At 47.3% G+C, this 27,801-nt stretch overlaps 1 protein-coding gene across 42 annotated transcripts in view; it reads left to right on the forward strand.

Moving 5' to 3' along the window:
- Positions 1-27,801, forward strand: part of ARVCF (ARVCF delta catenin family member) — a 552,351-nt gene that overhangs the window by 437,497 nt on the left and 87,053 nt on the right. For all 42 annotated transcript variants that reach the window (XM_035098127.3, XM_035098131.3, XM_035098129.3 and 39 more), the window contains one exon: positions 7,029-7,212. In XM_035098127.3, the coding sequence (XP_034954018.1) occupies positions 7,029-7,212 (184 nt within the window). The remainder of the gene's footprint in view (positions 1-7,028; positions 7,213-27,801) is intronic.

A 27,801-nucleotide genomic window follows, 5' to 3' on the forward strand; every position in this document is an offset into this window, starting at 1 on the left:
GTCTGTGGACAAACGCTGGCTCCCTCGGCCTGAAAGCAAGATGAGCACCACACCCCATATAGTTGCCTTTGACTGGACTTAACCGTCCAGGGGTCCTTGACCTTTTTCCTACCCCAAAGCAGGACACAAGCAAAATCCCAGCCTGGATGCGCCAAAGCTGTTTGGCTCAGCTAAATTTAAATGAGCCCCTTTCAGAGGTCACTTTGCAGGGAGGAATGTTTTAAATCACCAAAGATCTGTTAGTCATCTGGGTCTGTTAGGCTATAGCTGAAGTGCCACTTAAGCGCTGGGGAACTGGGAGATAAAATTCCTGCTGGCACAAGCTGCCTACCTAAGAATGGCCCTAAAAGGATTGCAGCCTAAAAGCAGATGCCCTTGGGACGTGTGTGAAGCCACAGACAAGTAGCGACAAAGGCACCGGCTATAGATTCCAGGGAACCTTTGGCCCAGCAAATGAGCCTCCGCTCCCATCGTCCCTAAGCATGCAGAATTGGAGTCCAGCAACATTGGAAGGACTGAAGGTCCCCCACCCTTGACATAAGTGTCAGCTTGGTCCAACCAGTTTTCTTTCCCTACTGATTCAGGCAGGTTGTAGGGTCGGTTGGTTTCCTGGCATGCCAATCACAACATTGCATAATCTGTCATAATTATTCCTGACGTCCTCACAGATGCTAACAACAAGAATGTTGATCCTTAAAATAGGGCTGCCATATTCACATTGAGGCGTAGAATCATAGAACTGTAGAACTGGAAGGGACCACGAGGGCAGGAATCTTTTGCCCCACGTAGGGCTCAAACCCATGACCCTGAGATTAAGAGTCTCATGGATTACAAGCAGCTATCTATGGCTAAACCACAGAGCCTAGGGCAGGCATCCCCAAACTGCGGCCCTCCAGATGTTTTGGCCTACAACTCCTATGATCCCTAGCTAACAGGACCAGTGGTCGGGGAAGATGGGAATTGTAGTCCAAAACACCTGGAGGGCTGAAGTTTGGGGATGCCTGGCCTAGGGCTTGCCGATCAGAAGGTCGGCGGTTCGAATCCCCGCGACGGGGTGAACTTCCGTTGCTCGGTCCCAGCTCCTGCCAACCTAGCAGTTCGAAAGCACGTCAAGGTGCAGGTAGATAAATAGGTACCGCTCCAGCGGGAAGGTAAATGGCGTTTCCGTGTGCTGCTCTGGTTCACATGACCTGGAAGCTGTCTGCGGACAAACACCGGCTCCCTCAGCCAGTAAAGCAAGATGAGCGCCGGAACCCCAGAGTTGTCCGCGACTGGACTTAACAGTCAGAGGTCCCTTTATCTTTACCTTTAACTATGGTGCATTTAATCGAAAGTGTCAGCACTCACACACTGGAACTCCCTGCCTATTGACAGCAGGCAGGTGCCTTCTCTATAGTCTTTTTTTGGTGCCCACTTAAAACATTTGCCTTTAGGCAAGCCTATCCAAATATGTAGAATGCTGACATGTGTTTATGTCTGCTTTTTCACCTGGCGTCAACTATTATTATTTTGTGAAGGTTTTCAGTACTTCGGTTTTTGAACGTAATCCGTTTTGGAAGACCATTCTAGTTCCGAAAAACTCGAAAACTGAGGTGCAAAGGGCGGCCTGCAAATTCAGTGGAGAAAATGGGGGGGGGGACTCAGCGGAAGCCGTTCAACTTCTGAGGCGCGTTCGAAAATGGAAGCATTTACTTCCGGGTTGTTGGCGTTTGAAAACCGAAACATTTGGCTTCCCAGACGTTCGAAAAACGAGGTACCACTGTAGTTGATTTTAACTGTTTAGTAGGCAAAAATTGCCAGACTTGCTGTTTTGAAAATGGAAAATACCTGGCAAGTAATGACTTGATATTGTTGTTTAGTCGTTTAGTCGTGTCCGACTCTTCGTGACCCCATGGACCAGAGCACGCCAGGCACTCCTGTCTTGCACTGCCTCCCGCAGTTTGGTCAAACTCATGTTCGTAGCTTCGAGAACACCGTCCAACCATCTCATCCTCTGTCGTCCCCTTCTCCTAGTGCCCTCAATCTTTCCCAACATCAGGGTCTTTTCCAAGGATTCTTCTCTTCTCATGAGGTGGCCAAAGTACTGGAGCCTCAGCTTCAGGATCTGTCCTTCCAGTGAGCACTCAGGGCTGATTTCCTACAGAATGGATAGGTTTGATCTTCTTGCAGTCCATGGGACTCTCAAGCGTCTCCTCCAGCACCATAATTCAAAAGCATCAATTCTTCGGCGATCAGCCTTCTTTATGGTCCAACTCTCACTTCCATACATCACTACTGGGAAAACCATAGCTTTAACTATACGGACCTTTGTCGGCAAGGTGATGTCTCTGCTTTTTAAGATGCTGTCTAGGTTTGTCATTGCTTTTCTCCCAAGAAGCAGGCGTCTTTTAATTTCGTGACTGCTGTCACCATCTGCAGTGATCAAGGAGCCCAAGAAAGTAAAATCTCTCACTTGATATTAGCTTTGGGGAAACGTGAGGCCTTTTGGAAAGGGTAATTTCTGCCTGGCCTGCCCCTAGAAAGTTTTAAGCTGGCGTCTCCGATTAGATTTCCAGTTGGCCACTTAGGTCTCAGGTACATAATTCTGCTGAGAGCTTGCTCCTTTTTTTGCAGGGCGTGGGTGTCCCTGCAGCATGCTAAGTAAAGAAAAGAGGAATTTCAAAATGGAGAGTTTTCACTTGGGATGCTCATGCTTAGCATTTATATAGCAATTTTAGGGGAGGGGTGGTGTTATTACTTTGCCGTCTCTCCCTCCTTCATCCTGACAGTAACTCTGGGAAGTAGATTATTATTATTGTGCTGTTTTACTGGGGTGGAACCAAGCCTGAGAGAGTGCGACTCTCCCAAGCATCTAATTCGCTTGCTTTCCCTCCCTATTCCAATCTCACTGGAGGCAGTGCATTTAAAGCGTTTACATTTGCAATCTCAATTCCAAGCAACAGCAAAGAATTAAATGGAGATCTGGGAGCAAAGTATAGCCCAGGATCTGCAACAAGAAATGTAGATTAGGCGTGCATTTATTTATTTAGGGGTTGGGAGCCAGTTCTGGCCAGTGGACCAGATCCTTTCTTCTCTACCACACATGAGTCAAAGGTGACAGGTGGGTGGGGCCACCATTCAATGACCTGATGCGGCAATGACGTCAGGTGATGATCGTCGAGACTTCAAAGCACCACGTAGGACTAGCGAATTGCCCTGAGCTGTGCTTTGAAGCACCGTTGATCAGTAGATGTCCTGGAATGAAGAACTCGAACTCAGTTGGTGGTTTCTGCCCAAATCTTTCATGCTCAGATCAGTGTGATGCATAGGCAAAACACGCTTCAGAGGCAATGCGCTGGTCTAAAGCACGTACACATGGCAACGCAAATAAAGATGGTGATCAAACAATGACACACACACACACACCCTGCAGCCCTGTTATAAGGGAAAGGGGCTGGCACAACTTATCTTAGCATGTGGTTCGGATCCTCAGACCAGGCAAGCAACCTAATACTTTCCTGAGAAAGCTGAATGAGCCCCCTCTATTCAGGGCATTTCTGTGACATGGGTGATGTCATGTGAGAGGTGGGTGGGACAGGTGGGGGTAACACACACACACACATAGAAACAGGGTTTGGCAGGGGCGGCGCAAGGTGGGGGCGGGTCGCCCCGGGTGTCATCACCGAGGGGAGTGACATTTGGCATGCCGCACGCCCCGGCTCCCACCTACCTTGAGCCGTTGAGGGAAGGGGGGGTAGTTGCGCCGCTTTTTGTCGCTTCGTTTTGATAGCCCTGCGCTACCAGGCTGCTGGAGGAGGCAGGCAGGCGGCGAGAGGATGGGAAGGAGGCAGGCAAGCCAAGAAGTGGAAGGTGGAGGGAAGGAGAGAAGCAGAAGCTCTCTCAACTCAGGACCCAAACCCTGCAACCCCTAAAAAAGCTTTGGTCAATCCTCCCCTTAAAAAAAGCTCTACAACTCCTGCCAATGGCAATGGGTGGTCAGTCTTTTTATACTGTGAGTAGATCACAGTCTCTTGGGAGTCCAACTAGATTTCAATGTGGAGGGGGAGGTGACAAGAAGTTTTCCGCACCGGGTACCTTGCTACACCACTGGGGTTTCGTGGGGAGATCAGAGAAAGTAAAGGTCACACAATAGGACCTTCCTCGGGATCTTCTTCCTTGGGCTCTCCCCACCCAGGTGGAGACCTGCCCACTGCCCATGGGATCCCTCCACAAGTCATCTGTAGGCCACTCTTCTGGCCTGACCTGGCCAGCTCCCCTTACTCAGGGCCCATGACACCAGGCTTGAATTCATCACCGATCGGTTGGTGGGCAATAAATCCAAGCCTGGTTTCTGCAAAGATTGGCTGAGGGTCAAGTTCCCCATGGAGAACCTGGCCAAGCAGCTGATGCAGCCGGTGTGACGTCAAGTCTGGTTTCTGTAGAGATTGCTGGGCAATCAAGTTTTCAGCATAGCCAATCCAGCCGTGTGCCTTCCTGCTCCACACCTGATCATATACGATGTCAGGTCTGGGGCAGGTGGGGGCAGTTTGGGGAAAACAGCCTCATGGACCAAACTGGGACTCATGTCAAAACAAAGTTGGCCCACAGGCTGGAGGTTCCTCATCCTGATTTAAAGGTTCGTCCTGTCTTTCCACACAACGATGCCTAAGGTGGCGAGCAATAAACAAGGTAAAACAACATGGAACAATCCTATGAAAACACAAGCCAGTTGCCATTGGTGACTTAGTCTGGGGTGGCTAACCTGTGGCTCTTTCCTGAAGTTGTTGAACTACAACTCCCATCACATCAGACTCCTGGCCATGCTGGTTGGGGCTAATGGGAGTTGGAATCGAACAATGTCTGGAGAACCACAGTTTAGCCACCCCTGGCTCAGACCTGCAGAAGGCAAACAAGTCAGGGAGCTTGACAAGAAATTTATTGTCTGTCCTAAAAAAAGAACAGGACAGAGACAGGCCTACCAAGAGTTGGTGTGCATTACAGCTTCTTGATATTTACACCTTTCAGTCCTCCTGTAAGCTTAGAGAAAACTGATGGGCATTTCTTTGCTTATATACAGCAGGAATAAACACAGATTTACAGACCTATGCATTCAAATTCATTGCCTTATATGACTGGGATAAATCACACATGCAGATTGAGCATCCCAGGCGTGGAATGAGATGCAAATAAACAGGAAGGTAATCAAAAACCAAAGAAGGGAACATCGGAAGCTGCCTTATCCCAAGTCAGTCCATTGTGGCCTATCTTGTTCAGTATTGTCTACACTGACTGGCAGCAGCTCTCCGATGCCTCTCCCTGCCCTACCTGGAGGTTCCAGAACTTGAACCTGCGATCTTCTTCGTGCAATATAGATGTTGCACCGTTAAGAAATGGTCCTTCCCCATAACATTTGGAAGAGGGCGAGGGGGAGAGGGAATGAGAGGTGTGGGATGAATTTCAGAACTCACTAGTTCTAAGCACCTTCAACCCAGACTTCAGTTTACCGTAGATTTGTTTTCATTGTTTCGTGAATTAACGTTGCCAACCCTTACGTACATCCCTACTTAAGAGCAGGGGTAGGGAATCTTGGTTCTGGGGCCAAATGCCTTTCTGTGTGGCCCTTGGGATTCTTTGCAGGCCACACTACTCATCAACACTGCTTTGTAGCCCTCCTGCAACACGTTGTTGCTTTCGCCTGTCTGGAAATGTGTCCTTGCACTCCAATAATGCCTCTTGCTTGCCCGGATAGAGGACAGAGAGGGCTGCGTGCAGAAGCTAGCCTATTTTATAAAGCCAACATTTACATATGTGTTGCTCCAACATTTACATATGTGTTGTCACGGTTGCCCGGAATGGAATGCAGCCATCAGAATGAAAAAGGTTCTCCACCTCTGCTCAAGGGGGCTGAACGATATATCGATATATTGTGCAAAACTGGTTTGAAGTTCATATCGTGATATCGGTTTCATCATTTTTGACCTGGCAATATATCACTAATCATGATGGGGTGTGTGTATGTGCTATGCAAAAATCACAATGTAGGAAAAACTGTGAAATCAGTTAGCCAGTGCCTCTACATCAGGCATTCCCAAACTTCGGCCCTCCAGATGTTTTGGACTACAATTCCCATCTTCCCCAACCACAGGTCCTGTTAGCTAGGGATCATGGAAGTTGTAGGCCAAAACATCTGGAGGGCCGCAGTTTGGGGGTGCCTGCTCTACATCCTTATTTCAGACATTGTGATACAGTGGTATCTTGGTTCTCAAACTTAATCCGTTCCGGAAGTCCATTCCAAAACTAAAGCGTTCCAAAACCAAGGTGGGCTTTCCCATGGAAAGTAATGCAAAATCGATTAATCTGTTCCAGACTTTTTAAAACAGCTCCTAAAACAGCAATTTAACATGAATTTTACTATCTAACGAGACCATTGTCCATAAAATGAAAGCAATAAACAATATACTGCAGTCACACAATCAATCCATCCATCCATCCATCAATCAATCGGCGAACTGGGTTCCTCACACTCACAAAGAAAGAGCCGCAAAAACAAAAATGCAAAATAGCGAAAACAGACAGACCTCAGTATAACACTCAGAACGGAAGTGTGGGACTCAAAATGGAGCACATTCGGCTTCCGAAAAAAGTTCACAAACCGGAACACTTGCTTCCAGGTTTGCAGTGTTTGGGTTCCAAGTTGTTTAAGTACCAAGGCGTTTGAGAACCAAGGTACCACTGTATATCATTATATTGCGATGCTTAGCTAGTGGTATATTGCGATGTTGAAAGCCAGGTATCTCCCAGCTCTACTGAACACCTGCCTGGATACTCACACTTGTGCTGTTAGCACAGGTAAGACAGTCTCAAACCAACAGTTAAAGGATCAGAAAGGCAGCAGTCCCAACAAAACAATGAAAGGTTGCTGTTACAAACCATAATCAGTTGAAACAGGGTTTTGGTTTCGCTGTAATGCTTGAACCAGATTGCGCTTGAACAATATTCTCCACAGTCACTTAGCAATGACTCTTTGCTGCCATTTCCTCCTGTTCAAGGCACCCTCTGGAACCTGTCCTCCTACGAGCCCCTCAAAATGGTGATCATTAACCACGGTCTACAGACCCTGACCAACGAAGTGATCATTCCCCATTCCGGCTGGGAGAACGAGCCAAACGAAGACTCGAAGCCTCGAGACGCCGAGTGGACAACCGTCTTCAAGAACACGTCAGGATGTCTGAGGTGAGATTGGTGCGGGGCGATCGCAGCAATTGGATGGGGTGAAGGAAGGTGAAGGAAGCGGGAAGGGAGAATGCTTAGGAATTCGCATTTTGCCCCAAATCTGCATAGGAGCAAAAGGAGGTTGTAATGACACATTTAAAAAAAGACTTTGCACCTGTTACACCTCGAGTTTTCCATTCTACACGTTCAGAAATGTTGTGTTGATAAAACAGAGTCCTGAACGACCTGGATCCAGGTTTCCCTGTAGCACCTGCCTGAGCCTTGATACCCTGGTTTAATCACTAAGGTCACCCCGATGAGCGCTGTTGGCCGTCCCCTGTGTCACAGAGGCCTGACCAGCCTTAAACAGACACCAGCAATTTACTGTTGCCAGTTCCGCTGCTGTACAACACTCAGTCGTCCGGCAGAGATATGGCAGCCACCTTTGCATGGGATCTCCAGGCATCTCCTGAAGACCTTTTCTTCTTCCTTTTATTTGATTTTACAACTCCATTCACATTCATAATAACACAAGATTCTTCCAAATCCCAAGACTCCCCCCCCCCCGTGGGTTCTTTAAGTAACTTTTTAGGTAAAGGTAAAGGGATCCCTGACCATTAGGTCCAGTCGTGACCGACTCTGGGGTTGCACGCTCATCTCGCATTATTGGCCAAGGGAGCCGGCGTATAGCTTCCAGGTCATGTGGCCAGCATGACAAAGCCGCTTCTGGCAAACCAGAGCAGCACATGGAAACGCCGTTTACCTTCCCGCTGTAGCGGTTCCTATTTATCTACTTGCATTTTGACGTGCTTTCGAACTGCTAGGTTGGCAGGAGCTGGGACCAAGCAACGGGAACTCACACCGTCACAGGGATCCGAACCGCCGACCTTCTGATCAGCAAGCCCTAGGCTCAGTGGTTTAACCCACAGCGCCACCTGGGTCCCATAAGTAACTTTTTAAACTACGTATTATAAGTCCATCTAATTTACAATTCTCCATTGTATCCAAAATCTGTGTAACATTGCAAGAGCGTTTTAAAACCTGCCAAAGAGTTCCAGTGTTTACAGTGGTCTTTCAAATATAATGTAAATTGCTCCCGTTCTTTGATCCTCCTGGATCCTGAAGACTTTTCATGCAGCCGGCAGGTCTTTGCAGCTGTTTCAGACTTCCTTGATTGGCCAGTCATTGCTTCGGACTGCTTTTAAACGTCTATTATCGTGTGCACATTGCCCTGCACTGCCCTGATAATTTTAGATAAGTACAAGTGTCGTCGTCCCATCCCCCCACTTATAGAGGGTGACATTCCAGGCCCCTGCACACATAACTGAAATCACATAAAGTGAGGAACATGCTCTGAAAAGTCTCCACGCGCCCTTTGTCTCCAGCGCTCACTCTCCTACTCTATCCCCAATCCAGATCAAAATATCTGGAGTTGAAGCTCTGGGTCCGGCTGGAGGCTGCGGCTGCGCTTGTCCGTGCACCAGCTGTTACCTGAGGAGATTGAGCAGCTGAAACAAAGCGCCACTTGTACCTCCTGTCTCTTAGGGGCTTCCTCTGACCTCACTGATGTCCAGTGTGGTGTAGTGGTTAAGAGCGGTAGACTCGTAATCTGGGGAACCGGGTTCGATTCCCCACTCCTCCACATGCAGCTGCTGGGTGACCTTGGGCTACCGTGTTTCTCATATTATAAGACATGTCTTATATTTATTTTTTCCTCAAAAAAACACACTATGGCTTATTTTCAAGGGATGTCTTATTTTTTCCCTCCTCCTCCTGCTGCTGCTGCGGCCGGCATTGCTGCTGCGCCTATCACTATGTCTTATTTTCGGGGTATGGCTTATATTCCTTGAATGCTTAAAAATCCTGCTATGGCTTATTTTATGGGTATGTCTTAAAATATGAGAAACAGGGTAGTCACACTTCTCTGAAGTCTCTCAGCCCCACTCACCTCACAGAGTGTTTGTTGTGGGAGAGGAAGGGAAAGGAGAATGTTAGCCGCTTCGAGACTCCTTCGGGTAGTGATAAAGCGGGATATCAAATCCAAACTCTTCTTCTTCTTCTTCTTCTTCTTCTTCTTCTTCTTCTTCTTCTTCTTCTTCTTCTTCTTCTTCTTCTTCTTCTTCTCTTTGGGTCTCCTCACAAGTCACAGCAACTCTCCAGCTCTCTCCCGCCATTTCCGGGTTTGAATGAAATTATTTTCTTGTTTCCCGGTGCTGCCTGTATATGCAGTCATGTGTGAGAGGGGGGTTGGGGTTGTTGTGACGTGGGGTTTGTGATTTCAGCTCTCTTGACATAATATGCTGGAGACAGTTCTCTAGTAACACTTCTTTATTAAAGCAAACAAGACTAAGCTCTGAGGAGAGGAAAGCTACATTGAACGGACGGGGGACTAGCTAGAAAGGGATACATTTTTGGAGGAACAATATCAGGCAATCACAGTGCTGCCTTTTGGAGGAAACCAGCAAGACAGAGGATCCAAATACAGCAGCTTAAATGAATAGTAGCTGCAGGGCTCAGCAAACTTTTTCAGCAGGGGGCCGGTCCACTGTCCCTCAGACCTTGTGGGGGGCCGGACTATATTTTGAAAAAAATATGAATGAATTCCTATGTCCCACAAATAACCCAGAGATGCATTTTAAATAAAAGGACACATTCTACCCATGTAAAAACATGCTGATTCCCGGACCATCCGCGGGCCGGATTTAGAAGGCGATTGGGCCGCATCCGGCCCCCGGGCCTTAGTTTGGGGACCCTGTTCTGGAACCAAAAGGCAGTTACTGTACTTTACCCTAATGCAAATACAGACAATAGTAATACAGATATAAAATCCTTTGACTCAATACACAACAGGGGTGATGCCTGTACAGTGGTACCTCGGTTTATGAACACAATTGGTTCCGGAAGTCTGTTCATAAACTGAAGCGAACTTTCCCATTGAAAGTAATGGAAAGTGGATTAATCCGTTCCAGACGGGTCCGCGGAGTACTCAACCTGAAGCGTACTTAACCCGAAGCATGGGTGTAATTGGTTCCGGAAGTCTGTTCATAAACTGAAGCGTTCATAAACTGAAGCAAACTTTCCCATTGAAAGTAATGGAAAGTGAATTAATCCGTTCCAGATGGGTCCGCGGCGTTCATAAACCGGAAATTCATAAAGCAAGGTGTTCATAAACTAAGGTTCCACTGTACTTTTACAAATAAAAGCAGTACATTATTAAATTTCTACCCCTGCCTTCCAGAGAAGCCCAGACGGAATGTGTGCAAAACATTTGCCTACGTTTTTGAAGTCCTGCCTCTCCATGTGTGCCATTTTTAGGTTAGGTCAGTTTTTATGGGTGATGTGTCAAGAGCTGGTCACGCAGTGGGGCAGAGCCACAGTGAAAGCTCGCTGGCAGTGGGGTCAAGGCAGCCGTGAAGTCAGGGTGCTCGGATGCCCTGGAGGTGTCGATTCTCCCCACTGCGCTCTGTGCCATTGCTGATTTGAACTGTTGAGACTTGCCCCACCATGTCTGGAACAGAGTGGACTTCTTCAGTGGCTAGCTAAGGGTACTTTATTTCATTGGTGACTGCATTTATATCCCACTTTTTTTCCTCCAAGGAGCTCAAGGTGAAGAACCTGGTTCTCTCTTTCCTCCTTTAATCTCCACAGCAACCCTGTGAGGTAGGTTAGGCCAGGCATAGGCAACCTTGGCTCTCCAGATGTTTTGGAACTACAACTCCCATGATCCCTAGCTAACAGAGCCAGTGGTCAGGGATCATGGGAGTTGTGGTTCCAAAACATCTGGAGAGCCAAAGTTAGGCCGAGAGGAGGCACTGACTAGCCCAAGGTCATGGCCTTGTGGCCAAGTGGAAATTTGAATCCTAGATCATGATGTTTCATACAGGAATTCACAAAAATCTTATTCCCCAGGCATCAGGAAACAGACCTGTCTTTTCCTTATCTGTAGCATTTCTCTGCAGGTGCAGGATAGCGTCTCAGCACAAAGGAATAAATATTGGCCGACCTCATTTCCAGGCTCCCCTTGTGTGTTTTTTAAATTTTGCCTTCCTGACCAAAAAGCATCCCATGTGATTCTCTTGGGCTCCCAGAACTCAAATTTAGGCATCTTCTAATAACAGAGACTTCTAAATGCTGCCGGAGCAGTGGTGAATTTGTGATTGATCATCCACGCAAGAAAAACAAAGGATGAATGTTTATTTTTAGACTTCCTCGAATGGAGATAAGTTTCCGAAAAACGCACTTACATCGGCTCAAACTTAATCACGAAGGCTGAGGATCATCTTGTGGATCTTAGGATGGGGCAGAGGTCGGCAGGCTGATGCTGTCTGCTCCATGCCAAATTTATATTTTGATTAATAAATCATTTATTCCTTTCGAATGAAGTGCTCGGTGTGACTTGCAACAAATCTTAAAGGAAAACGCAAGAGAATAAGGCTGCAATCGCAGCCCCCTTACTTGAGAGTAAACCCTGTTGAATCCATTTGTGCTTCCTTCTAAGCACACGTGGTAAAAAAAAAAAGTTGGAACAGCAGATAAAAGCTTGTTCTCCTATGTGTCCCTTCCCTTATATCAGGAATAGGGAACCTCTGGGCCTCCCGATGTTCTTGAACTAAAATTGCCATTATTCCTGGCCATTGGCCATGCTGGCTGAGACTACAGTGGTACCTCGCAAGACGAATGCCCTGCAAGACGAATTTTTCGCAAGACGAATGCATCTTGCGATCTGATTAATTTCGTTTGGCGAATAAATTCATCTTGCGAATCGCAGTTTCCCATAGGAATGCATTGAAATTTAATTAATGCGTTCCTATGGGCAAAAAAAGAGATTTCAATGCACTGCTATGGGAAAGCGCGATTCGCATGACAATTTTTTCGCAAAACAAATTGACTCGCGGAACGAATTAAATTCGTCTTGCGAGGCATCACTATAATAGGAGTTGGGCCCCATCCACACTATAAATTTAAAGCAGTACCATACCACTTTAACAGTTGTGGCTTACCCAAAAGAATCCTGTTAAGGGTGCTGAGAGTTGTTCGGAGACCCCCTCTTCCCATCACAGAGCTACAGTTCCCAGAGTTCCTTGTGAAGAGGATTCTATTGTTAAACCACTCTGGGAATTGTAGCAGTAGGAGCATGAACAAGGGGTCTCCTGACGACTCTCAGCACCCTTGACAAACTACAGCTTCCCCAAACCCCTCTGCCCAGGGAACACTGGGAGCTGTAGCCCCGGGAGGGGAACAGCACCCTTACCAAACTCCATTTCCTGAGATTCTTCGGGTGGCTGTTTAAAATGGTATGATACTGTTTGAAATGGCTCATTGGAGCCCAACACCATCTGAAGGGCCCATGTCTTAAGTATTCTGTAGATAGCCTTGAAGATGGAACTTTTAGCAAGTTAGGGGAAGAGTAATTTTTGGAGTCATGTGAATAATAATAATAATAATAATAATAATAATTTATTATTTATACCCCACCCATCTGGCTGGGTTTCCTCAGGCACTCTCAGTGACTCCCAACAGAATATTAATAATAATTTAAAAAGCCAGAAAACATCAAACATTAAAAACTTCCCTAAACAGGGCTGCCTTCAGATGTCTTCTAAAAGCCAGATAGTTGTTCATTTCCTTGGCATCTGATGGGGGGGGGATGTTCCACAGGGCAGGCACCACTACCAAGAAGACCCTCTGTCTGGTTCCCTGTAGCCTCACTTCTCGCAGGGAGGGAACCCCCAAAAGACCCTCAGAGCTGGACCTCAGTGTCCGGGCAGAACGATGGGGGTGGAGATGCTCCTCGAGGCTGTTTAGGGCTTTAAAGGTCAGCACCAACACTTTGAATTGTGCTCAGAAACGTACTGGGAGCCAATGTAGGTCTTTCAGGACTGGTGTTATATGGTCTCGGCGGCCACTCCCAGTCACCAGTCTAGCTGGAAACTTTCTCATTGCTGCTTGATGCCCATTGGGGCTCAGAGAGCAAAAGCCTGGAAGACCAACAGTAGGTGGCACAAGAGCAAATGAGCAACAGAACTACCCATTGATTGATTGTAAGTAAAAAGGCAGGCAGGTGGGTATTGGCTGAGGACAGGGTGAGGTTGGTAGGGCACTGCTTCAGCTGGACCATGATGGTCCAGCCTCCACTCAGTTTTCTAATGCAGATATGGCAATGGGCTGTCTAGGCTTTCGTGATGTCAAGGATCGACACCTGCGAGGCTTTCAATGCCTCCCTTAATACTGGCTAAACGGAACTTGCACTCCCAACAAAGTGTCCTATTTGGGGCATCACGTCACACCTTCCTAAACGGAGAAGTTGCTAGCACAGCAAGTCTTTTTTGAGATTTAGACTCTGTGCATCCATGATATCATGGGCGCATCACTCCAAGGCAAAGAAACGTTAGCCTGGAGACAGCTCGGAGGCTTGCTGGTACCTAGAAATGATTTATGCAGCAGCTATTTCTTAGTACAGCACATAAATAGAACAGCACCATTCGCCTGCAAACCAGCTGCTTCTTGCATCCATTGGCAGTTTCTTTGAAATTAACGGTAGAGCCGGCCCTGGGAGATGGTACATTGGTGGGATTGTCCACAGGTGAGCAAGATTTCTCTGAGCAGCTGGTGAGATCTGGGAGAGTTAGGTTTTTAGCATTTCCAGGGCCTGGGAAGCTTTCGCCATAAAGCAAAAGTCCATAAAAAGCCAAAGTGTTGTCAGTTGTTGTTGTTTTTGGCCGTGCTTCGAAATCGTTCGGTTTTTACGGCGAGGGCTAATAAGTTCGTTCAAAGCTAATGAAAGGAGCTGCGTTGCGCCTTACAGAGCGCTGGAGTGCTCTTCAGCGCCGTTGCTGATGATTAATGTGGACCTCCAGAATGTTTCCTTCATTTCCATTCCTTGGGCTTGCGGTCTCCGCATTGCACTCTGCTGTTCCCCGGAGAGCCACTTTCTAAATGCAGAAAGTAATGAAAAGTGGTGTGAGAGGCCTCGTTACTGAAATGATCATCGGTCCCGGAAGAGAGACGGGGCCTTTTGAGTGGGGTCCAGGCACAGCCATTTATTTATTTGTTTGTTTTATTAACATGCACCCTCCCCCCCCCCGCCGCCCTTCCCTCATCATCACAGTGCAAGACCTTATTAGATGTGGCAGGGCGAAAAGGTTTATATGGGAATGGGCATTAGATTCTCCCGGATGCCGCAGAAATATTAAGCTGATCATTAATAGGTTGGCTTAATCTACACTGCGGTATTTCTTTCCCTGCCCTCCCATCAACAGGGCACCTCGGTGGTTATGGTCTAAGCATAGAATTTCCCTTGTGCTGCAAACAATCTTTGGCTTTCTGTTCGGAAAGACCACCCCCCAGCCCAAAACACAAAAGGGGTGGGTAGTTCAGCAGAATTTACTTTTCTGTTAACGTGGGGCTTTGGGGGTTGTTACAACCGCAGAGGTCTTTGGTTTCTTGAATTTGATGCGAAGGTCTAGTGTGAGGAATAACACGTTGCTTTCAAATACGCGTGCTTGGCGCTGAATGTGGAGCTGCAAATCTAGGCAGGTTTGCATGTTGTCTCGTAAGGATTAGAAAGAAACCTCGTGTTTGTCCGGAGAATGAATTGGGCCATTTGAACATTCCAGGGGTGAGGGACTTCAAGGCCTTGGGCCGAATGCGGACCTCCAGACCTCTCGCCATGGCCCTCGGTCTGCCATACCGTCACTGACTCTGCTCTGTTGCTTTGTAGTTCACACACAGCAGTGGGCAAGGTGTGACACAAAATAAATGTCTTTGCGTGCCGAGGTACCAAGACATCCCCCCCCAATAACTCACACCTCACACAATATTTTAAGTTTAAGGTTTGGGGCATTAATTTGGCCACAACTTTATTTAAATACAACTGAATGTGAGTGGTTGCTTAGGCATTGGTTCTTGCCATCTGTCCCCCGCCTGGGACAGATCTGACTCCCACTAGCCTAGTAGGGGAGCCAGTAGGTAAGTACCCTTCCGGGGAGAGATCGGGGCAGGGGCCACGCCCTTGACCTCACCCCTCAGGTGCTCCCCGAGGCTCATCCGTGGCCCTCGCTCCTACCGGGGATACACGGACTACATGTATAGCCCCAGGATTCCTTTAAAGGAATACCCCTAAAGGCAGCAGCAACCATGAAGGGCAGGCCCAAGCAAAATCCGTACCCCTCAACCATCCAATTTGAACCAATGCCTAACCGCCAACCTTACAAAGTTGTGACTTATTGCAGCGTAGTAGGCAAAAACCACCTGGCACCAGCCAATAAGCCAAGTGGCAAAATTCCTACCAGGCCCCTGATCCAAAACAGGCAACCCCATGAAAGGCGCAGCAAGGTCAATGCAAAAACACCTAATATTAGAGGAGGGCAGGCGGGCGGGAGATTCGTTGCGAGCAGCCAAAGTGGAACTGAAAGCTGCTCTCTAAGCATGTATAGGGTAAGGCTGTCAATCAATCATTTGCTACAAGCAAATTTCCCCAGCAACAGCACACCCACCAATCACACATGTGGCCATCCAAACTGACCCGTCTCTCCCACCCTGGGATGTCTTGTTAACCCTTCCGCAACCCATGTTCTCCTTTAGGGGGAGAACCTGCTTTGGACAATGTTGCTTCTCCTCTGTTCCCCTATGATTCCCCCATAAAAACAGCAGAAAGAACTGCATGCTCATATAACCGCCCCAAATTTCATCACTTCCCTCCCACAATTTTCTGAGTTAAGAGAGCTGCAAATGGATTCCCCCTCCCCACCCCCTGAAATCAAATAACACAGAAATGAGCACTAAACAGATTCGATTACTTTTCCGGAAGTGGCTTTCACTTTGCGTGAAAGCTCAGATATGATGTGTAAATGAACAGTTAGGGAAAGGTCGGAGAAATGGAATCAACTGCCACGCGAGTGCAGCCCTTGTTCCTACATGTGAATGGGCTCTTCCCCATCGCTGGGATCTTGGGTTCACCCGAATTCAATCGGCTGGGCCTCATTCCACCTTTCTGGAAAATGGGAACAGTTTCTCCATTCCCTCGTGCTTTGGTTTGCAAACACAGGCTGCTGTTGCCTGCGAGGGCTTGAGATTATTAAGTCTGTTGATGCTGATGGCGGCCTGGTGCGATAAAATAAACCACTCTGTCTGCTGTGCGACACAAAGCCTGCCACCAGCATGGCAAACACCAACAGAGAATAAATTTTGCAGCCATCTGTCTGACTGGCTTGTGTGTTACGTTTCCCTTTTTACCATTTCTGGCATGGAGGGTAGACCCAGGAATCCAATCTTTGATGAATGACACTAACTTCAAATTACAGAACATGCTCCACCTTTTTATTAAAAAAAACCTGACATGTTTTGATTTGTTCCTTTTCTCCTCCTTGATTTCTCTCCCACTGGAGGGATGCAATCTCAATGGAAGGGACTGCACTAATTTTATTGCACCAGGGAAGGTGTTGGGGGAGGGGAGGGGAGAGAGAAGAATAGGTCTGATTGTTCGGAATTGCGGAATTTTAAAATAACTTGGATCTCGGCAGTGCCAGCTCACAGCACGTCTGTTCCACAATCACAGATACTTTTCATTTCAAATTATTGTCATTTTATTTCCGTTGCAATGTTAACAAAATTTGCCCAACAAGTCGTGGCACATGGGCAGCGCTGTGCAAATTAGCTGGATGTGCTCTCTCTCTCTCTCTCTCTCTCTCTCTCTCTCTCTCTCTCTCTCTCTCTCTCTCTCTCTCTCTCTCTTAGCTAGGGCAAAAGGACCCAAGCCACACGGGATCTTAAATGTATGAATACATTTCTTTATCTGATCCCGGTCAGAGCAATGGCACAAAGGGAGGCTGTTTAAAACCTCAGTCCCAACAAAAACGGCGGGTGTTTGCCCCGGGAGGGAATCTCCCACTCGCTTTGTATTTATTTATTGTCCTGGGCTGCGTGTGTGCTTTGATACCCTGGGAAGAGGGATTGTGATTGTTAAACCACTCTGGGAATTGTAGTTCTGTGAGGGGAATAGGGGGCCTCCTAACAACTTGCAGCACTCTTAACAAACTACACTTCCCGGGATTCTTTGCCCGGGGGGGGGGCACAACTGTTTGGAAGTTGTATCATAGTTGTAAGGGTGGCTCCCTGTAGGGAGCCCCCATCATCCTAACGTCCACCTCGCCAAGCACAGGGAGCAGCAGTGGGTCTGAAGCAGCCAGGGGGGAGGGGGAAGACTCGGAGGAAGAGAGAAGCCAGCGTGCGGAACGATGGGAAAGCTCAGGGGAGGAGAGATGTAGGCAAGGGCTCAAGGATGCTGGACAGGGAGGAGACTGAGAGGGCATCGCTCCTTCCGGCGCAAGAGTTAAGGAGAGCACCGCGACGCAGGTCAAGGGGGAGGCGTTTTGGGGTGCCCTGACTACTTTGCTGGCGTAAGAACAGACGTACGCCATTGCCGGATTCTGATTCGGAATGAGAGGTCATGTTTTAAGCGGTCTCTGCACTGTAAATATCTTGCACCATAAAAGTCTTTAAAGACAAACTGGACTCAAGTGGAGTTACTCTAGAGTAGCCACGACGACCCTCTGACAATAGTGATTTAAATATATAGATAATTCCAGTTCGCTCCTTATTTTCGAGTCAGCCTCCTCATTTCACACCCTCTTGGATACATGAATGGATCGGAATGCTGATCTATGGATTAAGCTGCATAATCAATTGAGAAAACTGCACATGGATCCGTACTTACAAGGAGGTCTAAGGGCTGCCTCTTTCTTTTCTTTTCTTTCTTTACTTCCTTCCTTTCTTCCCCTTTCTTTCTTTCTTTCTTTCTCCTTTTAAACGTTTTAAGTTGCCTAGAGCAGCTTTGTGGCCGTGCGACAAAAAATCTCTTTAAAAATTCTTCCGGGAAGTAGATAACAGCATCATGTGGTCTCTTCCTGGGGAATTGTATGGAGAGGCGGGTGGAATGCCCCCACACCCATGTCCTTATGGGGATTCCTTTAAAAGTTCCAAGAATTCTTTGGGGGAAGCCACGACTTGTTAAAGTCGTATCTCTGAGCTTTACATGTATTGTGTGGATGTGGCCTAAAACATGTTTTTCTTTTATGCTTGCGGCAGAAGTCCTCTCAGTGTAAAACCAGACACAGCATCCTTAATAAAAGCCAGTAAAATTAAAAGATGCAACCAACCCAAAACAGAATTACCCGAACACAGGTTAAAAATACCCATGACTGGACTCATCTCTGCCTCTTGGCCTCCCTCATCCCACTATCCCATTTCAGCTTCTTCCTCTGATTCTGAACCACTCTCTGCCACAGATTCTCCCAGCTCACTAAGCCCTGTTGCCCCTTCAGCTTCAGACATCTCCTCCGCCCAGTCTTCCAGACCCTCCAAGTGTCCCTATTTTCCAGGGACATCCCTGATTTAGAGAAGCCATCCCGGTTTCTGATTTGATCCTGGAATGTCCCACTTTTCCTTAGGATGTCCTTATTTTCATTGGGGAAATGTTGGAGGGTATGGAGTTATCTGATCCCCTAGCCGTCTGAAGGCAATCCTGTATAGTTTTTATGTTTAATGTTTTATTATGTTTTTATATATGTTGGAAGCTGCCCAGAGTGACTGGGGCAACCCAGTAAGATGTGTGGGATATAAATAGTAAAATTATCATTATGGATTGGGACATCCCTAATTTTCATCAGAGAAATGCTGGAGAGTTTGGCTCCTCTCCATTTTCTCCTTCTTGCCACTCATTGTTCTCCTACCACAGGCATCCCCAAACTGCGGCCCTCCAGATGTTTTGGCCTACAACTCCCATAATCCCTAGCTAAGAGGACCAGTGTTCAGGGATGATGGGAATTGTAGTCCAAAACATCTGGAGGGCTGAAGTTTGGGGGTGCCTGTCCTACCACCACTACCCAGGCTCTGAGCCTTCTCCCCTTGGTGGTTCCTCAATTGGTTTGTCCCACCATTCTTCTGCATCGAACCAGTCTGTGGCACCTACCTAGAGATGCTGGGGATGAGCCTGGGGCCTTCTGCATGCAAAGCAGGTGTTCTTCCACTGAGCGACGGCACTCTCTGGCAGAAGGCTTCTGTACCGATCTGAGACGACAGCTCCCATTGTGTTCTTCTGTGCCTTTATCAGACATAACTTTGCCCTACAAGCCAGTGCCTCTGTTGTGGTCAGCTTCATCCATGTGCCTCGGGCTGTGTGCCAGGACAGAGACCGTGCTTTGCCTGCTAGGGTCCGGGGTTCGAGCCTTGCCACGTCAAGGATCTCAAGTAGCAGGGCTTGGGGGGAGGGATTCACCCTCAGACCATGGAGCACCACTGCTGGTCAGAGGAAACTGTGACAATGTCTCGGTGTCAGTGCTGAAACAGAAGGTGGGAGTCTAGAGGGGTGGAGGTGGAATATAACTGTGTCAAAATGAGCGAGCCACGGTCCCTGCTTGCCTATTAATCATGATTAATGTACAGCATTTCTCCAAAGAAAAGTGTTTGGGAATTAGAGCTTTCAGAATGAATTACTCTGCAAGCTTTCTCCCTCTCTCTCTCTTCCCCCATCTTTCAGGCGTGATAATAGCACACGGTAACAGCCGCAACATATATCCTCTTCTGCCTCCTCCCTTGCAAATCCTCCCCCTGGCGCGAGGTAAGGGCTGGTCTCCAGACTGACAGGGGGAGGACGGGGAGTGAAGCAATAAATCTTAGATTTTGAGGAAGAGAGCTGGCTGGGTGAGCGTCTCCTGATTTAGCTTGTCTGGTGAAGAGAAAAGGCATAGCCTGTGTGCTTGTGTGCTTCTTCAAACTTTGCCAGGAGAAATCTCGGGTTTATATTCCCGCTTCAAAGCAAAGGCAGATCAGGGAGAAAAGTACTCGGAGTGCCGAGGGCTTTATTTAAATGGCATGAAAATTTAAACAGGTTAAAATGAAGGGTGTGCAGGAGCTCTTTTCAGCCAGAGGGCCGCATTCCTTGTTCTGAGGGCCGCATAGTAGTTGCGGCCAGGTCAAGAGTTACTCAGACCCCGGAGATTTCAGGGCCAAAATCTGAGTCCTTGATGATGTCGCAGAGGGGAGGCCCCAGTGATGTCATTATTATGACATCATTATGTTTTAATATGTGTTGGAAGCTGCCCAGAGTGGCTGGGGCAACCCAGCCAGATGGGTGGGGTAATAATAATAATAATAATAATAATAATAATAATAATAATAATAATAGTCACAACACATGAAACATTAGCCACAATCGCTGAGAGCATGGCCTTCAAATGAAAAAGATGAAGTCTAATAAATGAGCAAATGTGTCACTGGCTGGAAATTAAGGTAGAAACTTTAGCTAAAGGGACCTATGTTTTGGGAGGCCTGAAGCCTGAACTGTTATGAAGGGCCAGCAATGAGGTCTGAGTGACCACTGTTATCTTCTTCAATGGGGTTGTTTACAACAACCTTTACAACATCTGTGCTATTGACTCTCAAACTTCAGGATTGTTGAAAGACTTACAACGAAATATATTAATCTATGTGAGTCACGCAACCCAGATTGTGTCTGCTAAACCCACTTTTAAGACTCAATGTGGGCTGAAGTCGCTTTGGGGGCCCCTCTGGAATTAGGGGCCCTGAAGCTTAAGCTTCATTAGTTTCATAGCAGACCGGCCCCTTGGGATCCTTCCTTCTCATCTGTTTATGGAGCCTGGGTAGGGAAGGTGCTCTCGCCCACCTGGAGATTCAAGCCCTCTCCGTTGCCACCTGGGGGTTTGTGTAGCATGCAAACATGCAGACATCAGGTCAATCTTGAGGGTCTGACAGCCGGGCTGGGAAAGCTCAGGTTCAGGGGCAGATAGAATTATAGAATCATAAAATTGTAGTCTTGGAAGGGACTCTAAGGATCAATTCTGTGTCCAGGGCAGCTGTCTACCAGCTCCATCTAGTGTGCAGACTGAGACCTTACCTGCCCTCAAACTGTCTCACCAGAATAGTGCATGCTCTGGTTATCTCCCGCTTGGACTACTGCAATGCGCTCTGCATGGGGCTACCCTTGAAGGTGACCCAGAAACTACAATTATTATTTTTTTATAAATATTTTTATTAAGTTTTTTGCATACATTCCATACATCATTTAATATTCATTCACATCTTATACAATCTTTTTGGACTTCCCTCAGCCACGTCTAAAGATTTCCAATCTTCCTAACTTCTTGTATTCCATAATTCACTATTACTTTTAAAAAAATCACCAATTTTTTACTTTATAACTTTTTCCTGTATTATTTCATATAATTCTCCTTATAAAACTTCTTGTGAACCTACAAGCGTAATTTTTTGTTTACAATTGCCTTTCAAATATTTCTCAAATTTAGTCCAATCCTTCAAGAACCTCTGGTCCTGTTGGTTTCGAATTCTCCCTGTCATCTTATCCAGTTCTGCCTAGTCCATTAACTTCGTCTGCCATTCTTCTATTGTCGGTAATTCTTCTTGTTTCCATTACTGACAGGGCCGGCACATCCATTAAGGTGAACTAGGCAGTTGCCTAGGGCACCAAAATGGAGGGGGCGCTGGCCAGCCTGCTGGGGGGGGGGAAGGAAGCCTGCTCTTGCGAGAGGCGGCGGCGAAATGAGTGCCCCGAAAGGCAAGCGGGTGGCGAGGGAGGGCTCCGTCTGGGCCAATTTCCCTCCCCCCGCCCCACAGTGAGCCGGGGAGAAGGGAGACGCGGCCGCCCCTGCGAGAGGTGGCGACAGGATCAGCACCCCGAAAGCGCTCCTTTTGGGGCGCTCATCCTGCTGCCGCCTCTCGCAAGAGCAGGCTTCCTCCCCCCTCTTTTTCTCTCTCCCTTCTCTCTCTCTCTCTCTCTCTCTCTCTTACACACTCCTTCCTTCCTTCCTTCCTTCCTTCCTTCCTTCCTTCCTTCCTTCCTTCCTTCCTTCCTTCTTTCCTTCCTTCCTTCTCTCTTCCCTCCCTCTCTCTCACTATTTCCCTCTCACCCCTCCTCCCTCCCTCCCTCCCTCCCGCCCTTACACACACACTATCACTCTCTCTCTTTCCCTCTCACCCCCTGGGAGGCGCCAGAAGGTGATCTCGCCTAGGGCGCAAAAAAAAACCTAGCACCGGCCCTGAGTACTGACCCAGAAACTACAATTAATCCAGAATGCAGCAGCTTGACTAGTGACTGGGAGTGGACACCTATATTGGCTCCCAGTATGTTTCCAAGCACAATTCAAAGTGTTAGTGCTGACCTTTAAAGCCCTAAACGACCTCAGCCCAGTATACCTGAAGGAGCATCTCCACCCCCATTGTTCAGGCCCAGTGCCAAGGGCCTTCTGGTGGTTCCCTCCCTGCGAGAAGTGAGGTTACAGGGAACCAGGCAGAGGGCCTTCTCGGTGGTGGCACCCGCCCTGTGGAACACCCTCCTATTAGATGTCAAGGAAATAAAAAACTCTCTGAGTTTTAGAAAACATCTGAAGGCAGCCCTGTTTAGGGAAGTTTTAAATGTTTGACGTTTTATCAGGTTTTAATATTCTATTGGGAGCCGCCCAGAGTGTTTGGGGAGACCCAGCCAAAATATAAATACCAGTATGATGTTGTTGTTGTTGTTATCTAGTGCAACCAATATGCAACTGTCCCATATGGGGATCAAACTTGCAACCTTGGCATTATCAGCACCATGCTCCAACCAACTGAGCTACGTGGGCCTCTGTATTTAGCCCTTGGGACCCCTCCCTAAGCCTCATCTCTCACTGATCCTGCTCCATGTGTGCTTTCTTGTAAGTGTCCTAAGAGGGCCACCTATTTTTGACTGAGAGTAGTCTGCATAGGAGCCTCTTGATGGAATGTAGCCTGCTGGCCAAAGACAACTTCCCCATCTGCCACTCTGCATCCTTTTGCCTCTGGCTGCACCATCCCTGACACGCACACCACAAAGATTGTCCCATGAGAGGATATGTGCTTTGCAGGAGAAAATGTATATATATCCCCCAAGCCTGCAGCAGAGGGTGGCGGTAGGGAGGGGTGCGTTTTCCCCACCCAGCAACGCAGGTTGAATGAGCTGGTGCTTCTCAGGAGCCCTAGTAAAGGAGGCTGAGCTGGAGGAGATTCTTAATTAGCTCCCAGATCCTGGATGGGATCAGGGCATATGGCTTTCCCCAGGCTTATATCATGAGCAAGGAAGTATAATTCCTGCCACTGTTGGAATCGTTCAAGTTCAGGCTGACGGCGCCTGATGTTTAGTTTGTAATAGCGATACATTATGCATTGCCTTTTTTAAACTGCAGTGTCACAGCCCGAGCCCATGTGCCCCTTTTATGCTGCACAACCTGACTCCCAGATGCAGATTTAAAAGCCACCCTGCGGCTCGTCACCTTCTGGCATCCCCTTGGAAGTGAACGCAAGCCCCTTACCTCTTGGTCTCTAAATGCAAATGGCCCGCTGGCAAGGGCCTCTGCCCCCAGGATTTCATAAAAACCCTGAACGGTGTCCAAACTCCATTGCTATCTAGTTGTCTCACCTCTGGCAAAGGACCGTGTCTTTAACCATTTTATCTGCTTCCAATCTTACGGCTTGCATTTGCATGTGCCAATTCAGTTTGGAACTCGCGCACCTCAGGGTATTCATGGCATAAGTATAGCAATGCCACAATTTCTGGAAAGCACAGGAGGGGAGACGGCTCTTGTGCTCGGGTTTCCCACAGGCATCTGGTGGACCACTATGAATACAGGATGTTGGGTTAGATCCAGCAGGTTCTTCCTATGCTCTCGTACTCTGCAGGGTTTCAGACATTGGTCTCTCACAGAATCATAGAGTTGTAGAGTTGGAAGGAACCCCGAGGGTCATCTGTTCAACCCCCTGCAATGCAGGGATCTCAGCTAAAGCATCCATGACAGATGACCATCCAACCTCTTCCAAGGAAGGAGAGTCCATCACCTCTTATGGGAGTCCATTCCACTGTTAAGCAGCTCTTACTGTCAGAAAGTTCTTCCTGATGTTTAGTCGGAATCTCTTTTCTTACAACTTTAATCCATCGCTTTGGGTCCTGGCCTCCAGAGCAAGAGAAAGCAAGCTTGTTCCATCTTCCGTGTGACAGCCCTTGAGATATTTGAAGATGGCTGCCGAGCGCTTGCGGAACACCGTGAAGCCGCCGCACGCCAGTGGCACCCCGGACTGCGCATTTGTGGGCGGAGGCGAGGGGTGGGGCAGGGAGGCCGAGTGTCTGTCACCCCCCCCATGGCGTCGCTCGGGGCGGGCCACCACCCCCGCTTGCTCCACCCCTGGATTCTGCAATCTGAGGCAGATGCCTCACCTTGCCTCATGGTGAGGGCTCTCCTTCTCCCTCGAACTACCTGGAGATGCCGGGGATTGAACCTGAGGCCTTCTGCGTTCAAAGCAGGTGTTCTCCCACTGAGCTATGGCCCTTGCAGTGCTAGATAAGAGTTTGCAGATGTGTCTGTCTGTCTATTTCTCTAGCTCTCTGTCTTGGCAGCTGTGCCCATGTTCCACAAGACAACTCAAAATTTCTGCAGGTTCTCTTCACATTGTTTCAAATGCACACAGCATCTTGAGCAGCCTCTCCGCATAGAATAATAATTTAAAAGTTGAGCAGGCGCCAGCTCTCTCTCTCTCTCTTGCACAGCAGGCCTCTGAACCACTCAGCATGACAGTAGCGAGAAGCAAAACTCCTGCAGAAAGGTCACCTTTAAGGTGACCTGCAAATGTCTTTAAAGCCTTTTTTTTTAAGTAGCTGCATGCAGTTTTATCTGCTGAATTGTCTCCAATGACAGAGAGGCAGCTGCAAGTCAGCTTAGCAAGTTTGTAGAGCATTGGGTGTGTGTTTCTTTGCAGGGGGGCCTGTATCTGTGTGCAGAAAAATCTGAGGATTTGGAGGGTGTGAAATTCATTTTCTTTAGGCTGCGGAAGGTGCCTTTTCATTCCTATCTCCTTTTCTTTAGCCCAAGCACATTGCTATCATCCCCTTGTAGAGATGGGCTAATCTTTCTGTTTCGGTTTCTCTCAGTTCCTTGTTTTTCCAATTTTGCGTTCCATTCCTCTTATTTCCACTCAGCTCCATGCTTTAAACCAACCAGTCATCATGAAAATTCATGAGCATTTCAGTGCGGAATTCTAATAAATGTAGCTCCCATTATCCGCACGCTCACTAACTGAAAATTCACTTATCTGCATGTAAAGAATTAAACCATTAAAAAGGAGGTGGGAAGATTGGACAAATCCCACATTAGAAATATTTCCATAGGAAAAAATGGAAACACTGGGCTCGTTATGTGAACAAAAGTTTTTCATGGAACACATTGTGTTTGGTAAGCGGGACCTGCGTACATACACATTTTTGCATGCCGTTCAGCCTGACATACACCATTTTGCAACCAATCTCTCCCAATATACAGTCATACCTTGGTTTAAGTAGTGGTATGCCTCGGTTTGAGTACTTTCAGTTTAAGTACTCCGCAGACCAATTACACTCATACCTCGGGTTAAGTACGCTTCAGGTTGAGTACTCCGCGGACCCATCTGGAACAGATTAATCCACTTTCCATTACTTTCAATTGGAAAGTTCGCTTCAGGTTAAGTACGCTTCAGGTTAAGTACAGACTTGCGGAACCAATTGTGTTTGCAAACTGAGGTACCACTGTAATTCATTCCTCATGCCTACTTTACCTTGGTGTGTGAGTTTTTGCATGTGTTATTTGACTTACTCAGCTGGAGAACTGCACTGCAAAATGAGGAGAAATGTGAATTTCGAAGGACGACTCTTATCAGTCCACGTATTGTTTCAGAAAGTTTGAATTCGGTGTGTCAACCTTTCAGTGCAAACTGAATTTGATTTCTTCCTCACCCGCATTCCATTGTGGCTGTCTAAATTGCTGTGCGTTCCCAGAGTTCCCAGGGAAGAGGGATTGATTGTCAAACCACTCTGGGAATTGTAGCTCTGTGAGGGGAATGGGTGTCTCCTAACAACTGACAGCACAATGAGCAGATTATAGTTCCCAGGATTCTTGGGGGTGGGGAGCCATGACTGTTTAAAATAATATAACGCTGCTCTAAATGTATGGCACCGATGTGGCCTAGACCACTGGCTTCCCTTCCCATCCTTTGAGATGGTCTCACGTAATGTCAGAGCCCCCTCTGCTGTTGACCTGCACTCCGCTGCCTTCTCTTTTTATTATTATTATTAAACAAACATCACATACAAAAAACAAAACAGAAAACAAACTAATCTTACATTAGATATTTCTAGACTTAAATAGTTTTTTTTTCAATATACATAATCAAATTGTCAAGAGATCTAGAATAAATGCGAATTATATCAAAGAAACAAAAAGAGAGAGAAAAAGAAGAAAAGTAAAAGAAAAATGCACAATGAGAAAACCGAAAAATTAACGAAACTAAAACTACCTATCAAACAAAAAGCAGTATTTAATTAATTCAAACCGATACGAGAGTATTCTGCTCACAAAGTCCCTGGTACTGGATTGAATCCCATTTTTTTATTTGTTGACTTCCATCTACTCTTTGCGGTTTCAATTCAGCCATTTCTGTTTTTGATCTGTATTTCATAACTTGTCTCCATCTTGTGATACCTCTGTCTGAGAAATTAGTCTAAACACAGCCAAGTGTTATTATTGGAACCATAACTATTCAAGTAATTTTTAAAACATTCCCATTCTTCCTTAACCTTATCTATTGATGGATTTCTTATTAACTGCCTTCTCACTGAACTTCCTGCACTCCCGTTCCACTTTGTTCCAGGCTCCGTTTCCCCCCATTGCCCAGATACCTTCTTGCTCCCCTGCCTACTATTACTCTATCTGCTTCCTCCGTGTCAGAATTCAGACTGCTTTGCTATTCAGCGAAAATGCCTTCCCCCTCCGCTAGCTTAAGGGGAGGGGGTGGGGAGAAGGCTTTTTCGTTTAAATCGAGTTAATGCACAGATGGTGGCGCTCAACATCCAGGGTGGGGGGTGGGGGTGTCTTTTGCCACATCATGGAAATGCCCCAAATAAAATTCAGACCATGCCTGGCGATGTTTATGGGTCACCTTGGGCAGGCTTCAAGTCGGCAACTTTAATAAGAGACTGCAGGGCTGCAGCTGAGGATTTCAGCAAATGCGCCAGGGCAGGAGGTAGAGTTAATATAAGCATACTGAGAATCTTCTTTGCAGAGGACAGTCAACAACTCACTGTGTTTTCCGCAGTCAGATGAAAGGAGTCCATGGCAATAGATTTTTAATGATGGTGATGGGTCCAATTGATTAGGCTCATCTAAGGACTTTTGATCGTCTGGAGCAGGGTCCCCAAACTAAGGCCCGGTGGCCGGATGCGGCCCAATCACCTTCTAAATCCGGCCCGCGGACGGTCCAGGAATCAGCATGTTTTTACATGAGTAGAATGTGTCCTTTTATTTAAAATGCATCTCTGGGTTATTTGTGGGGCCTGCCTGGTGTTTTTACATGAGTAGAATGTGTGCTTTTATTTAAAATGCATCTCTGGGTTATTTGTGGGGCATAGGAATTCGTTCGTATTTTTTTTTCAAAATATAGTCCAGCCCCCCACAGTGGACTGGCCCCCTGGTGAAAAAGTTTGCTGACCTCTGGTCTGGAGCAAAGCGGAAGGGTCATCGCTCAGTAACATAGCATTTTCTGTGC

The sequence above is a fragment of the Zootoca vivipara genome, chromosome 16 (assembly GCF_965207765.1).
Source record: "Zootoca vivipara chromosome 16, rZooViv2.hap1.1, whole genome shotgun sequence".
Classification (NCBI taxonomy): Eukaryota; Metazoa; Chordata; class Lepidosauria; order Squamata; family Lacertidae; genus Zootoca; species Zootoca vivipara.